Source organism: Aphelocoma coerulescens, chromosome 1, assembly GCF_041296385.1.
Source record: "Aphelocoma coerulescens isolate FSJ_1873_10779 chromosome 1, UR_Acoe_1.0, whole genome shotgun sequence".
NCBI classification, from domain to species: domain Eukaryota; kingdom Metazoa; phylum Chordata; class Aves; order Passeriformes; family Corvidae; genus Aphelocoma; species Aphelocoma coerulescens.
In genome coordinates, this window is record NC_091013.1 from 79728138 (window position 1) to 79743783 (window position 15646).

At 36.4% G+C, this 15646-nt stretch overlaps 1 protein-coding gene across 1 annotated transcript in view; it reads right to left on the reverse strand.

The window, feature by feature from the left end:
* Nucleotides 1-15646, reverse strand: part of DYNC2H1 (dynein cytoplasmic 2 heavy chain 1) — a 156919-nt gene that overhangs the window by 4695 nt on the left and 136578 nt on the right. Inside the window, exons 86-87 of the mRNA XM_069014810.1 lie at nucleotides 8148-8257; nucleotides 7736-7817 (exon numbers count right to left, since the gene is read on the reverse strand). Coding sequence (XP_068870911.1) covers nucleotides 7736-7817; nucleotides 8148-8257 — 192 coding nt within the window. The remainder of the gene's footprint in view (nucleotides 1-7735; nucleotides 7818-8147; nucleotides 8258-15646) is intronic.

Genomic DNA, 15646 nt, shown 5'->3' on the forward strand with positions numbered 1-15646 from the left:
ATAACAGGAAAGTAATTATTGTTATGTCCTTTGTGAGAATAGGAAACATGATTTAAAAGCAAGATCTGGACCACACTTCAGTGTGAACTTCCTCTGATTTGGATTCACATTCTTTGATATGTTGGAGAAAAATACCTGTAAATGTCATCAATTATGAAACTGCAGTTGCCTGGCATTAGATCAATGGAATTATGATAGCAACAGCCAAGTTCACAATCATTATAATGTCTAGAAGAAGAGAAGAATAATCACTGCAATAAGCATGATTTCCTCCTTGGAAATCTGAGCACAGCTTTCAAAGAATGGAATGTGCAGTTACACAGCTTCAGCAAAGGCAAACAAAATATACTGAAATAATATGAGAGAAAATTTTATTTAGCAAACCCAGGATTTCTTAGACAAACTGTTGTTTCGCAAAAAATTAAAGAAGAATCACAGCTGCTTCTTTAAGTAAGTATGCAATGCTTTATATGCAACATGTTTCAAGTGTTTTCTTTTAATGAAGTCATTTCAGCCTTTGAATTACATGTTCTCTCTTTTCTTCTCTGAAGTCTTCCATAAGTTAGTGACAATTATACCTATTCTGGATTTCTTAAAAATACCTCCAGTATTTGTTGATCATATTATTTTCTGCATTACAAATAACACTAGTGTAGTGGGTTGGGTTTTGTAACCGGGCGGAAACACCAATTTAGTGTAGTGGTTTGGTCTAAAATACTCATTACTGTTTATCTTCTGTGAGATAAGAATTAGGAGAAATGCAAAGCAGGCACCAAACTTGAAAGAATATAAAGAAGTTTATTAACAGACCTAAAAGAAGGAAAAGGGAAAAAAAAAGTATACCATACCTTCAGAACTCTCCTCTTCCCCCCACCTTCCTCCCTTCCCCCACTGACAATGTAAAGACAACCCTTAAGATGTTCAGTCTGTTTACCACTTCCATAATAACCTTGTTCAGTCCATTTAGAAAGAGAAGTCTCTTCTTGCTCGTGCTATGAAAACAGTATCACACCAAGACAGTCGCCCACTTCCAAATATTGTTCAGTCCACTTAGGAAGAGGAGTCTCTCTGCTCACATGTGAGTCCCTTCCCCCGACTTGCAGCTTTTCCCGCAACTGCTTTTGGGGGTCCACTCTTGAAGTTGTTTGGGGTACAATTTTAAGGTTGAGCCGTTCAGAAACAAAAAACAGAGGCCCTTCCTCCTTCCCTGGGAGCAAAGGGTCTTCCTCATCTTCATCGTTAGGACTGTCTCTGGGAGCATCTCTAGGAACTGAGGTTTCTCCTTTCCCGTTTGGAGCAAAAGCCCTCATCTGGTTCATCTCTCCCTGTCCAAACTTCTCATGAAACTACAGCTGTGTCAGCATCTGCCTATCTCAGCGCAGGTGCTTTTGCTTATGAGTTGAACACTCCACCCCCCATATCTTCATGAAATTACAACGGGATACTCTGATATATCATAGCTTCACAACAGACTTTCAGCTTTAAGCATCTCCTCTCTCTCTTCCCTCAGGTTTTCAGCTCTTCACAGCACTAAAAGGGTTAATCTCACCTCGGCCTTGCAGCTTTGCAGCTGGAATGTTGAATTTTTCTTATTGCAGTGGAGATGGGGGAGAGCCGAGCTGCTCCGGCTGCCCACGGCAAGGCAGTGGGGGGGGGTTCCACGGCTGGAACAGGCCCATGGCTCCAGGCTGGCCGTGGCCCGGCGTGGCCTGGCCCAAGCAGGGCCTGGCCGGGCCCGCTGGCCCCCGCACGGGGCCTGCAGCCACCTGTGCCAGCGCCGGAAACGAGAGAGAGCTTGGGGGGGGAGTTTGTCTATTCTTAAGTGTGGATCACAGAGGCGGCCACAACTTTAAGTGGCTTAAAGAATTGTCCATATTCAAACTGGCCAGCTGATAGGTTCTATCAGGTCCCAGAGGAAGCTGTAAGCACCCCTTAGCAAGGATATCCCTTCTGGGACTATGCTTGCTAACCTATGACAACTAGTTATACTACTACTACTACTACTACTACTACTACTACTACTTGTTATTTTGGCCTGCTGAAGTGAGAACTTCAGTTTTAACTGCAGTAAAACTTAATAATTAACTTTCATGCAGCTTTTTGAAAGGCTAACTCTCCAGCTGCAGCTCTCTAACAGAAGCTACAATCTGAAAATCATCTTTCTGTTATACTATCATACTAAAGCACTGAATTAAATTTATCATGGCTGAGGACGGCTTTCACCAAATGCAAGGTTCATAAAGCAGTGCTGGAATTAGGAAATACAGTGCTGCTGGAAACTGAATGAGTGACCACATAACCAAAATGGAGAAGAATGTCATTTTCTAATATATTTTCCCTTGCAAGAAATTTTAAAACATCCACCAGATTGCAAAAAGGGGCTAAAGTATGATGTTACAATGAAGATCAATATCATAGAAGATATAATGCATATAATTTTCTTAGGTAATTTTAGTATGCTGAAATTATTTATTTGACACGAAAAAATGGAATTAAACAGTAACACAATGGAGGTTACTGTCATGCTTGAAAAGCAGTGCTTTCCTCCCAAGTGTTAGGGGTTTTTAATTAATAGTGTAGTAACTGTAAACAAGCTAAGATTAAATTTTGCATTTTTAATATCTAACTATTCTTTTTATTGTAGACAGGCATTACTCTTCAAGAATTTGCTTCTTTAAACTCATATTTCTCTTTTAACACTTAGCTGGGGACTCTTCCTTACAATGTGCAAGATGCAGATGTACATACTCTAACATGAAAAAAAATTGTTATAAAACATGGCATTTAAAAAGGACATAGAACAAAGCTGTGTTTCTGTCTGTTTTCAGACAGACAGTGACCAGAGAAGTGACAACATTCTTTGGAGCAATCTGTGCTTCATACAGAATAGGACTTAGAGTGAAACCACCAAAACTGTGGATAACGTGAACCAAAACAACCCCAAATGGAAAGTTCAGAGTAGACTTTTTCTCTAACTTTCACAAATTATTATAACAAGTCCTCAGTGAAATGAATGATATTTTTCAAGTTTTTATCTGGAACTGCAAAAACTCTTTTTGTCCTTCAACCTCTTGTCAAAAGCTTAAGGTCTGCGATTTGCTATTGAAGTGCGACACTATTCTCACTTCTGCTGCCAAGTCTGTGATCTCTTCAGGTATGTTCCTTTTAAGGTACAGTGTTAACCTTTGATATTTTGCACCACTTCTTTTCAAACTCAAAAACTCTTTATGCAGAGAGATTTTGGAAAAAGCTGGCTTTATGCAGAAAAGTTTGGGTGTCAGTAATCTTTAATGATAGCCTATAACGATAGCATTCCAGTGCCACTTCTGTCTTGAAACAACAAAGATTACGAATAAAAGTATCCTAAATGGCATAAAATGAAGAAAGTCTTACTAATGAATATACGGAATCTTTAACACAGACTCCTTCCTACTGCTCTCTGTTGTTAAAGCCTCATACTTAAGGCCTCACTTTATAATATGAACAAGTCCTAGATTATACTTTATCTCACTACAACTCTGATTGAAAGCTTTCAAAGGTCTTCCTTACCCCTATCACACAAATATTAGGAAGATTCATCTCCTATGTTATTTTTTCTGTCCTTCTCGCTTTCTGCAGGGAGTATTTTTAGGGAGTTTATTTTAATAAACAAGTTTGGCAAAGTTATTGCAGAAAGAGTGGTCTGAAGAAGAGGTTTTAAAGTTTATTGCTAGGGTGTTCAAAGGTCTGGCCATCCTGAACATCTCTGAAAGAAATTTCTGTAGAAGTGGGTCACCTATTGAAAAAACTTTTTACTGCACGTTTCTTCTTTTGATATCAGCAGTCCTTTTGACATTATAGTTATGTAAAATAATACCATTTGATCTCCTGGAAAACTTCAACCAATGGTAGAAACTCCTTTGAAGATTAAGACCAAATTTTTGCTTTGATTCAATATTAAAAGATATTAAGAAAAAACTCAACAATACCAGAACAATGGTCTTTCAAGACACCATTTGTCTGAGTACTCCCATAGCCATGTTTTCATTTCTATAATAAATTCAGAAAATACAAGTACTATGAAAAACATGAATTTCACAGCATCTGTAATATAATCATAATATCTGTGAAACTCAGCAGAGAGTAATGGCAGGAGTTGACCATAATTTTTAATTTTTAGAAAGAATTTGGCAGTTCACAGCTATTGGTACTAGTTTAGGTTCAAAAAAGTTATTTTTACACATTCCAGACTATGTTTCTTTAAAATACCTTTGTAGAAAGTGTGCTGATACCATGGTCCAAAGTATGTCTGTTTCCAAATTTCAAATTCTCTGCAACAGATTTTCCCTTACTAATTAATGCCAAAATTTCCCATGAAACAATGCAAACTGCAGTGGAATTCAGGAAGTCATATTTTCACTTCATTACCTCTGCAGGCCTCCATCACTAATTTATTGATATTTCAGGATGGAGGTATACTGTAAAAAAAACCTCTCAGGATGCCTTATAATAATATATCTCTCAGTTGCTAAGAGTATAGTTTTGATATCAATACTCATATTGTGAATTTGAGACTTTCAATAATTTTTTATTTTTCACTATTTATATTAAGTTCTAACCAAGGTCATATTACTTACTACCCAATAAGTCTCTTGCCATGTTTCTTCCTTTCTTTCACTCTTTTCTACAATACAGAAAATGGAAGGCCAAAAGGAATGACTACCTGCTTTTGTACAACAGCACAATCAGTGCACAAAGCAAACACAAGAGATGTATTTGCATATCAATCTGTGATTATAGTGCAATAGCCATACATTTTCAGTACCTTTTGTTAAAGCAATTCAGAGTGCTATTAAAGAATGTGTAATTTTATCCAGATTGATTCTAAATCAAATATTCATCACCTCCTACTAGAAGAGATCCGCTCCACATCATACATCTAAACCATCACCTGAATTGACACTGATAATTTAACATCTGATTTGATAATTCATACAGACTTAGGTGTGTTCTTGCCCTGAGTGTTCCTCTGCCTACTTTGTAGTTTCACTGACAGTATTAGCACTGCATGCTTCCAACTTACAGATGATCACTGGCTAAATTATTTGTATTTTTAGGCATAGAAAGATCAAATATCTACAATTGCTGAAGCTTGATGCCATTTTTTAAAATCACAGGAACACCAAGAAAGCATTTTCATCACACAGATCATAAAGAGATCTCCTTCTTCTTTTCCTTATCACAGAAAAAATTCTAAGCCATCAAAACCTATTAAAGGTAAGAAAAAATCTTGAAGAACATGTCTTCAAAACCTGACAGTGTTACTAAGAAAGTTACACAAAGTATGTGTGACTATCAGGTTTAAATTCATCTGCATTCCTATTTGTGCCAATCCTTTAACAGAGACATTCTATTAGGCTTTTAAATATTTGCTGATTCAGGGACTCGAGCACAACTCTCCCAGACCCTGAAACAGAGTCCCCCAACTCTGTGAGTACGGAATCAAGTCTCTCAGTGGAGTTAGTTACATAAAGTGAAATAACACCATTAGCATCAATTGAGACTGACAAACCTCAGAATAGCCTATACCTGCTCTGGTTCCTGTAGGGGAGTTTGCTAAACTCCAAATTTCTGATTTAGGTGGGGTAGAACAAGGTCCCAGCTATCTCATCACAGTATATGTTTAAGGACTTAGCTATTCTGCTGATTGAATTTTTTTTTTTTGAGTTCCCACTCCGAATAGCTTCTCATTCTACAAGGTTAGCCTGAATTTTTGAAACTGCAGATATATAATGTTTACCAATATTAAAATTCATATGGCTCAGGCAAACCAAACTTAATGTGCAAGCCAGAGGATCCTTATCAAACAAGACACATTTTAGAGAATGATTTTTCTGAATTGATGACATTTTTATGCCCTAGTTACAGTCCATGTGGTATTTAGCTTTACTAATGGGAAAGTTTCTCCTCAGCTCTCCACGAGCATGAGGAAGGACTCATGGTAGGGAAATCTAAATATTCAGCATTGCAAAGGGTTCCAAAGTGCTTCTGTTCATCAAAGATTAAAAGAAGCAGTGAAAATACTAGTGAATACTTACTAACAGAGAATCAATGAATATTTCTCTTACAGAGGAGAAGATAATATTCAAATCAAGTGAAGAAACATGACAAGATTCTTATGTTTTGCTAAAAATAACCACTCACCTAACTGCTTGTATCATTCCTGGGGCAGAGAATTTGCTCTTAAACAAAATTCTCTTTTGATTTTCAATCCCTTGTAGAACATGACACATTCTTGTAAAGCATTAGATTATATACATTAACCTTTTTGCTTACATATGATATAGACTGTTAACAGTGTACTTTAACTAGTATTGCCAAAAGTTTACCACATAAATTCTCACACATTAAAACATTTTAAACCTCAGTTAGAAGTTTAATAAAAACTGGAGTACTGTTACAAAACTCTTTCCTCTCATTCTTTATTTGATAAGCAGCTATTTCAACCTAGCAACTGTAAAATATTGTGGTATTTTTTAATAGATGAATATACTGAGATAATGTTATTCAGGGCATTGAGATACTTGACATTGACTTCAGACATTTTTCAAAAATGTTAAGATGGTTTTGGAGAACTTTAAGCTTCTGTAATCTGCAGCTGACAGCCAGCCTACTGGAATGACTGGCCTGAGATGTGAGTTTTGCTTACTGTTATGGACTTAGAAGTCTTGTCTGAATCTGAAACATTAGACCATGTGACTTGCAGGCTCCAAGGTTGGTCCTACACCAGGTTTATTCCTAGCCCTAAAAGTCCCTTGGTTTTTTAATCTCAAAGTTCTACACCCCTATCTTCTCACACTTCTCATGCTTCTCATGAAACGAAGCAGGCAACCATTACTCTTAATTAACTATCAAGACTGAAAACTCCTCAAAATTACATTTTCTAGTTCCAGCAGGAATTAATTCAACAACATTCAAAAGACTGTACTGTATTAAGGTCAGATTGGATGATTACAGTTATTGCAGGATTATTTTGGGATCGACATACCTGTAGGAAGACACAGCACAGAAAATTTATTTTCTCAATTCCCTACAAAATTAAGTATAAAAAAGGTGCACAGAGACCTGTACTGACCAAAGAGGTAGTTTTATCTGGAATGTTAAGCAGCTAAATTAAACCATTTGAGGATTCATCTCTATTTTGCTGTCTAAGCAATCAGTAGTGACTTTATGGCTGCTGGCTATAGGCTTAACTGGTCATTAAAAAATTGTTGTGTCTTTATCATATCAAAAACTAGTCATCTTATAGTTTACTTTGGTTTACTTCCTTAGTAGTCTCCTTTCAGTGACTAAAGAAATGCTAACACATGGCCTTAGACTTACAGATTTACATGTGTATTTCCTCTTGCTACAAGCCACTTGTCTTTATGGACAAGAGTGAGATTTTAACTAATGAAATTGCAGCTTCAATTTTCATCTAAGAGGTGGTTGAAGAGAATGGAGCAAGAATAAGCTTAATTTTTAAATGAGAACAGTGATGAGGAAGAAGAAAAAAGGATAACTGCTTTCCTTTTCTAATTTCTGTGGAATATTTGCACTGCCGTTTTTGTAGCTGTATACCATTAACCAGCCCTTTTATCTCAGGTACTCTAATGTATTTACAGCTCAGTTTTCCAGAAAGTTTATGGACAGATGATTTGGACTGAACTGATAAAACATCCTCATAAAATCCTAGTAAAATATTCTAGTAAAATACCTTAACTTGGAGTTTGCCTTCCTGTATTCGCCCTTTCCATGAAGCTGTAAATTTAAGGCTGTCCACTGAACAGCTCATTACTCTGCAATGGAAACACATATACAGTAAATCTTATGGACATGTAACAACAGGATATCAAACACAAAACCAAACCCCATGTATTTTCAATGTGTACCATATCATATTAAGTCTTACTTTGAAGAAAAATACATCTCTAACTGAAAAAAACGTAACAATCAGCATTTAAACAAGTAACAGCTATTTTACTTCAAGGCAAGAAATAAAAGTAAGATGACTGATGACAGCAATTGACAAAACTTTTTGGATCTGTGTCCTGAAAATGAAATAACCATCCTCACACATAAGGAACACTGGCACATGAGCACAAATAGCCACATTATTTTCCCCTCACCTTGCAGTCTCCTGGCGTAAGGCATTGAGAAAAGTGTCTGGATGAAACAGCTCCGAAAGGTCAAGGGTGTCCGACAACAGTTTCTGTTTCTCTGCTTTTTCTACCCAATTCTAAAAGACAGAATATTTTCAAAAAACAAAGAAAAAAGAAAGAAAGAAAAACATGGGAAAACAAAAAATCCTGAAATTATTACTTGATTTTTCAACATTTTGAGTTAATGTGGGTATGTCAATTATTATGATTAATGAAAAATGTTTCTGTAAACATACTGTAACCTCAAAGCTTAATATTAATTTCAATTATTTCAAACTGATGAAAAGGAAATGAACACCTTTTTAAAATATAAAGAAAAGCAACAGTTTATGTGTAACATGACTCATCCATTCTAAATAAACTCTTGTTTCATTCTTTTTTCAGTGCAGCTTACTTTGCACAGTGAAAATTCATCATTGTACAGTGAAAATTATCATTTCAACAATTTTATCAGTGTTGAAACCCTTTCACCTTTACTTACAGGGGAGTTTATATTTTCCATCAAAAGGGCTGCCATTACTGTCTTTGCTTTAATAAGTTCAGGAAAATAACTGCATTTAGGTAGGCTTTAGACCATTCTTTTGTATAAAGGGCAAATTATACTGAAGAAACACTTGATTTTCAATCTGCAGTTATAGTTTTTAGAAGTACTTGCCAACAGGCTTTTTTAAATATCTCCTACTACTATGTTGATGCTGTCATTTTTAGTATACTAGTTTGAGACGTGAATTCACAGAATTTATTATAAGACAAAAATTGGCCCCTGTTATATGTGGTAATAAATGAGTCTAATAAAGGTGGGGGGAGTAACTGTCCTCAATTATCCTTACAGAGCACATGCCTCAAACCTCTTCCACTCTTTCTGACAGGCAGCTATGAAGCCTGTTAGGAGCAGCAAGCTCGGAATTTCCCATCAATGCAACACCTTATGTGCCAATGTGAGAAAAGAGACACACATTGCACCTTGCAATCTTTATCAACCATGCATCCCAAGAAATGCAGTCTGAGTTTGATCCTCAAAACATTAACAATCTCAGACTAAAGAATTTGCTATCATCAAACAAGTTATTTAGATACCTGGGTAGTTACACAACAGTCCACGCTCAAAATCCTCTTCTGAAACTTACAATGTATCTCTTTGGTACAGTTTCTTTATATGATATAGCCCCAGTCCTGACTATGGCACTGTAGTATGAACCTGCAGTCACTGTATAACCCACACTATAAGTAAGCTCTTCACAGAAAGATTAAGTCTTCAAGGCCAGGTTGGATGGGGTTCTGAGCAACCTGGTCTAGTGGAAGGTGTCCCTGCCCATGGCAGGGGGTTTGGAACCAGATGATATTTAAGGTACCTTCCAATTGAAACCATTTTGTGATTCTATTAATACTAAGCTAGAAACTATTCAGAGAATAAGATTCTACATGCTATCACTAAATAGAGAAAGACAAGTCCCATTCCTTTCAAAATACCAGCTCCCAGGAAATTATAAAATTGCCATAGTCACTGAATGAAAAATCTTGGGAGTTACACTCTCATCACACAATGCACCTGCCAAGCACCTATATCTTGTTTAAAAAGTACTTTAGTGTATTGTTTGGACTGCTAAATGATGAATAATTCCATAGAACCATTTTGGAAGTGACAAAATTATATCACTCATGGAGTTTTATTTTATTTTGGCAGTGTGTCACACACATCTTCATAATGTTTCCACCATGTTCAAGCCTTTAATCAGTTTTTTTTTTTAATCTGCCATGTCCCTGATTATGAGCCCTCAACCCAAATGATTATGAATCAGTTTGGAGATTCTTGCTTTCCATTTCCATTAGGTAAATGTACACGGTTAATGACTCTTGTCTGCGTGAGTCTTTAAATGACTACATATAACAATTTCTTTTATCATACAGCAGTAACTCTGCATTCTGGTTAAGAGAGGCTTAGTAAACTGCTTTGTGTAATAAAAGTAGACATCATTTCAACTTGTAATTAATACAATCATTCTATTGCTGTCATCAAATAAACTTTTAATGTAACTGCTAAAGAGAAACACTGTCAGGAACACAGATGTTTATATTCCACCCAATTAAAAGACCAGTATGGGTGACATTAATTCTGAACTCATATAATTAAGTAGAGCTAGGATGTACTCAATAACGAAAACTTTCATTTGATCACAAAACCAAAATTGTATTGGCTTGTACTGCTCTATATAAAGCTGAATATGTAGCTCATTTACATCCATTTAATAAATAATTTTAGATACAATCAAATGTATTTTTCAGCACAGTTGTAAAAAATGTCCTTATGCTTATTTTAGTCCTATAACACCATATGACAGCCTATAAGGGAAAGGCTTCAGTCTCAAAAGACAACACCCCTCTATCAAGAGACCATTTGTCACTGGTAGTCCCACTGGCCTAAGGCTGGAAGAGATCAGGTGTTGATGGGAAGGAAGTTTAAGATTAGTTGTAGAAAGACTGAAGTGATGTTTCTTGAGAGGGAGAAATCCTGTAAAAGATAACAGCCCTCCCCTCATCCCAACTCTGACAGAAACATATATTGACTGCATTTGTCAAAGTGATGAAAAGTTGTTCAACTTGTTATTCATCTTGGATGGCCATGCAGCATTTCAGTCTCAAGGGCTTTCTTCCATCACCAACTCTTATATAACCATTATATGAACAATGTGGTCTACAAGTCCAAATATCCTAACCTAGAAAATATTTTTACTCCAAAATTTAAAAAAAAAAAAAAAAATCTATCATTCACTCTTTTTTGCAACTCTTTCTTTCAAAATTTCATTATTTCAATATTTCCTGAATCTTTCTTATTAGAATTACATTAGAAATTCAACTGTCTGTGATAGATCAATTTAGGAAATTATGATTATAAATATAATATCAAAACTTATCAGCAATACTCAAACTGCTTGGAAAGCAATTCCTTGCAGGATATTTCAAAAGTTCCATTAATGTGCGGTTCTGTTTACTATAATAAAAATATTTTATTTTCTTTTCCCCTTACAAAAACAAGTCTCTAAGTGTGGTCTCGGGTGGTTCAAATAATATTTTTTCATGTAGCTTAACATCCAAGAAACATCTACTCCATTTTCAGAGAGAAGTCTTCCTTATCATCTATAATCCCACAGCAAACTGAGAACCTCGTTGAACAGTGGAAGGAATAAGGAGGCTGCCAGATTTTCACATTTTTATACAGCTTTAGAATCACAGAACTCCTCTAAAATGAACCAAATACTCTTCCTTCACCAGTTTTAATTCATTCCAAATGTATAATCTTCTACTGCTGTGGTCCCCAAAGAGAACTTACACTGAAAAAGAAAATCATATAAATCACTACAGAAGTGATTTCATTTTTGTGCCTAGATGGAATTGTATTCAGTGTTATATGAATATGCATAGCCAGGAACCATGTGGTGTAATTCTGTTTTTCTACTAGTTTTAGAAGGTTTCCACTTTACTGGGCAAAAAAGTGCAGAAATTTGGCTAAGTCTGAGAGCAAACGATGGTGAGTAGCACTGCTAGGGGAGTAAGTACTCAGCTAACTGGGGTTTAGACTGAGCAAAGGTCAAACAAGCAGTTATTCTACAGTGCTCTTTTCCTCACAGTGTTCTACAGGTGCACTCTTAAGTGCAGGTATTCAGTGGTAAATGCCAGCAGGAGTGACAGTATTACAGCTCAAAGAAATGAAACAGAGGGATTTTTCCAGGCATTGAGCCCAGAGGGGATTATGCCGAAGTTCTGAGGAACAACTGGTATACAACAATTCGTTCCCTTGTGGTAAGTTTTTTGTATGTGAAATCCTTGAGTCATTATTCTTGAGGTAGTTATCCTTTATTAAATGACCATGTGAATACCGCAGTGTTTCAGGTATATGATAAGGTGTTGTCTCATACTATCTTTCAAATGGTAAATAACACAGTAATTTAATTCAGAGTTTATGTTTGGTTTAACATTTTTCCCCTTCTCCTCTCCTCTCCTCTCCTCTCCTCTCCTCTCCTCTCCTCTCCTCTCCTCTCCTCTCCTCTCCTCTCCTCTCCTCTCCTCTCCTCTCCTCTCCTCTCCTCTCCTCTCCTCTCCTCTCCTCTCCTCTCCTCTCCTCTCCTCTCCTCTCCTCTCCTCTCCTCTCCTCTCCTCTCCTCTCCTCTCCTCTCCTCTCCTCCCCTCCCCTCCCCTCCCCTCCCCTCCCCTCCCCTCCCCTCCCCTCCCCTGCCCTGCCCTGCCCTGCCCTGCCCTGCCCTGCCCCAGGGATGTTGAAATCTATACTGTGATGGTGCTGGTGTGACTAAACAGGGATAAAGAATACTCAATATATTAGCCACTAGTAATGACGGGATGCAGTGCAGTAATTTGTTTTACAGTACCAGCCTGAAGGCTGTGTTACAATAAAGAGAGCCAACAGAGAACTGCTTACTTTGCTATGGCTCGTTTTCCTTGGTAACACTCCATAAGATACAGATTTTCCACTAAGCATCTCCCTCACAGTCCTTGTTCCTCTTCTGAAACAATGACCCCTTGAACAGCAGTCAGCAGTCTCTCTCCATTTTTTTCCCCTTGTTTACTAGTCATTTATTTCTTGTTAACATCCTCTTTTAAGGCTGACAAAACAAAGAAAATCTGTCACCCATGCCTGTGTCACAGAACCCTACCATATTAGTAACTATTAAGGCTTAACCTAACTCTCAGATAAGTAGGGAATGTTAAACATACTAAAGCAGTCTAATCAGAAATTGTTTAACTCTGTGGGGGGTCCATATCCCAAAATACCCAAAAGATACCACAATTAAAAGGTAAAGAAGGAAATCTGTTTTTTTCAATGTGAAAAAAAGAGATCACAGAATGGCAACAGTGGCTGATGCAACCCCATGTAAACCAAGGAACTACACGATGTCATGGCCATGTCTGTGACATGGCATCTTGGCACACCATGCTGGCTCATGCTAAAGCTGCTTACATTCCATTAAACAGAACACTCCAATATGGGATTAATGCTCAGACTATCAAATAGTTTGTTCAGCAAAGGAGAATTTTGTGTAGACACAGACTATAATTAAGGTTTTTTTTAATTGGTGCAGTAAGCTGCTATGTATTGCTGTTTGCTCCTACACTGTAAAGCCAAGCCAGTTAGCATAAAGGTACCTCAAGTGCAGCATATCAGCTCTCTGAAGTTCATAAAACCTTTTATTAAACCTGAAAGCGAATTTTTGTTAAACACTTTTGTTAAATAGCACACTATTTTTTTGTTATATTTTTTAGTTAGTTTTTATTTTTTTCAGATAATGACTTTAGTTTTTAAATTACTTCCATTATAGAAAAAAATTATTCATAAAATTAAACATTTTGGCATCCAATCCAATTGCAATTCAGAGTCGTGCCAAATTCAATATCAATTTAGGTTGCTCAGAGCATTGTCTACTCTAGCTCTGAGTATCTCCAATGAAATCTCTACAAACCATATATCTCCACAAACCTCTCTGGACCATCTGGGTAATGTTTTTCAACTTCACAGCCAAAAACTGGACAAGGGTTTCAGATGCGGCCTCAAAAGTGTAGAAGAAATAACAACTCTATTTCACCTTTAGTAAGGTCATTAGGAATTTTGCATTTCCATGGTATGTTTGGATATACATATTGGTTTCAGTTTTATTATTCTAGTAATATCTTACTGGGTTTTTTTTATTTGATAGATTCTTCTGTTGATGTATTCAAATCATTACTTTGTACTTTCTCAGTGTGATAATATAATACATGAATACACATGACAAAATAAATCCTTTTCATAGCTTCATAATCTACGTATCTGAAGAATGAACAATATTTGGTTTAGTTCTAAATTATTTACTGAATTTGGACTGATATATAGGTATTTTCACTTGCTTAATTTATTGCATGGGATAATGAAATGTTAGAAATAATAGTGAAAATGTTAATGATAGAGAACCTATAGGAAAACACACTGTATGTATAAGGAAAAGCACATACAACACTGTGCAACAGTACAAACGTGACATGAATTTTGAAACTCAAGTTCAGATGTAGAGAACAGATTTCTCACTGGATCATAACTCTCTTAGTTCAGAATGACTGTGTGGAATTACCAATACAAATACATCAATATGCTTTTGCACATTCTCCTCCATGTAGGAGCACACATTTTAATTTAGTTGCTATTTATAGCACTCAGTTGAACACACTGGGAAACATTATAGAGCGGGAGGGTATTTATCCTTCCTGCCTTTAAGCATCACTTACACACCTTAAAAATAAGGATCTAAGCTTCCCATCACTCTTAACAACTCTTCTACTTTGACTCAAGGTTTGGTTTCTTTCTTCTTCAATTATGTACCTTGCTGAACATTTAAAGACCACACCAAAAATAACTGTACTGAGGAAAAAATCAAACAACAAAACAAAACCCCAAATCTGAATGCCTTTCTGTTGACTTCAGTTTTAAAACGCAGTTATGTCTGTTTACAGAACTGTTGAGTGCACTTGTATCCTGAACTGATTGCTTTATTTGACTGTAAAATCTCAAGAGTAAAACAACTGCACACACAGTAGATAAAGAACGGTTTAGTCAAGAATTATTTGTATGACTCTTTTCCTTCACAAACTAAATTTGAGATGTCAGCCTTCAAACTTAAAAGACTCTGCAATTTTAAATATTTTTTAATATATTTGCAAAGGAATACAATATGAAACTATGCTATAATTTCCAATTTGGTAATATGACATCTCCTTCAGAGAAAGATAGGTCAATATGCAGCTACATTTCTGCCTTCCCCCAAAGAAATGCCAAAAAGATTGCTAATTAGGGATGGTGCTTGCTTGTAGAAAGGAAATGTGTTTCTATTTAAAAATGGGCTATTTTTTTTTAAATACATATCTGCAAATGATATTTGAGAAATAGTTACAGCATCTTGCCATTGACTTTGACCGATTAAAATCTCAAAACAGGAGATGAAACATTTTGCAAACTGTTACACCAACCCAGCTCCCAGCAAACCATCCAGAAGTCAAAAAAAGAGCCACAATCACACCTACTTTTTAGTTACAAAGCTGTCTTATTACTCTAATTTATGTATGCACTTCTAACTATGACATCAGATTTATAAATAAAACAATAAAGGATTTTGAATAGATTGTTTATTATTAGTAGACAGAATATTTCTGTCAATATAGTAGTGATCAGAAGAGCAAGTTACTGTAAACAAGGGCAATCTGCCTGACCAATCTAGTGGCCTTTTATGATGGAGTGACTACAGCAGTGGACAAGGGAAGACCTACAGATCTGGATGTATGGGCCATCTATCTGGATTTCTGTAAAGCCTTTGACATGGTCTCTCACAACATACTTCTCTCTAAACTGGAGAGAGATAGATTTGATGGGTAGATTGTGAGATGGATAAAAAATTGGTTGGATGGTCACATCCAGAGGGTGGTGATCA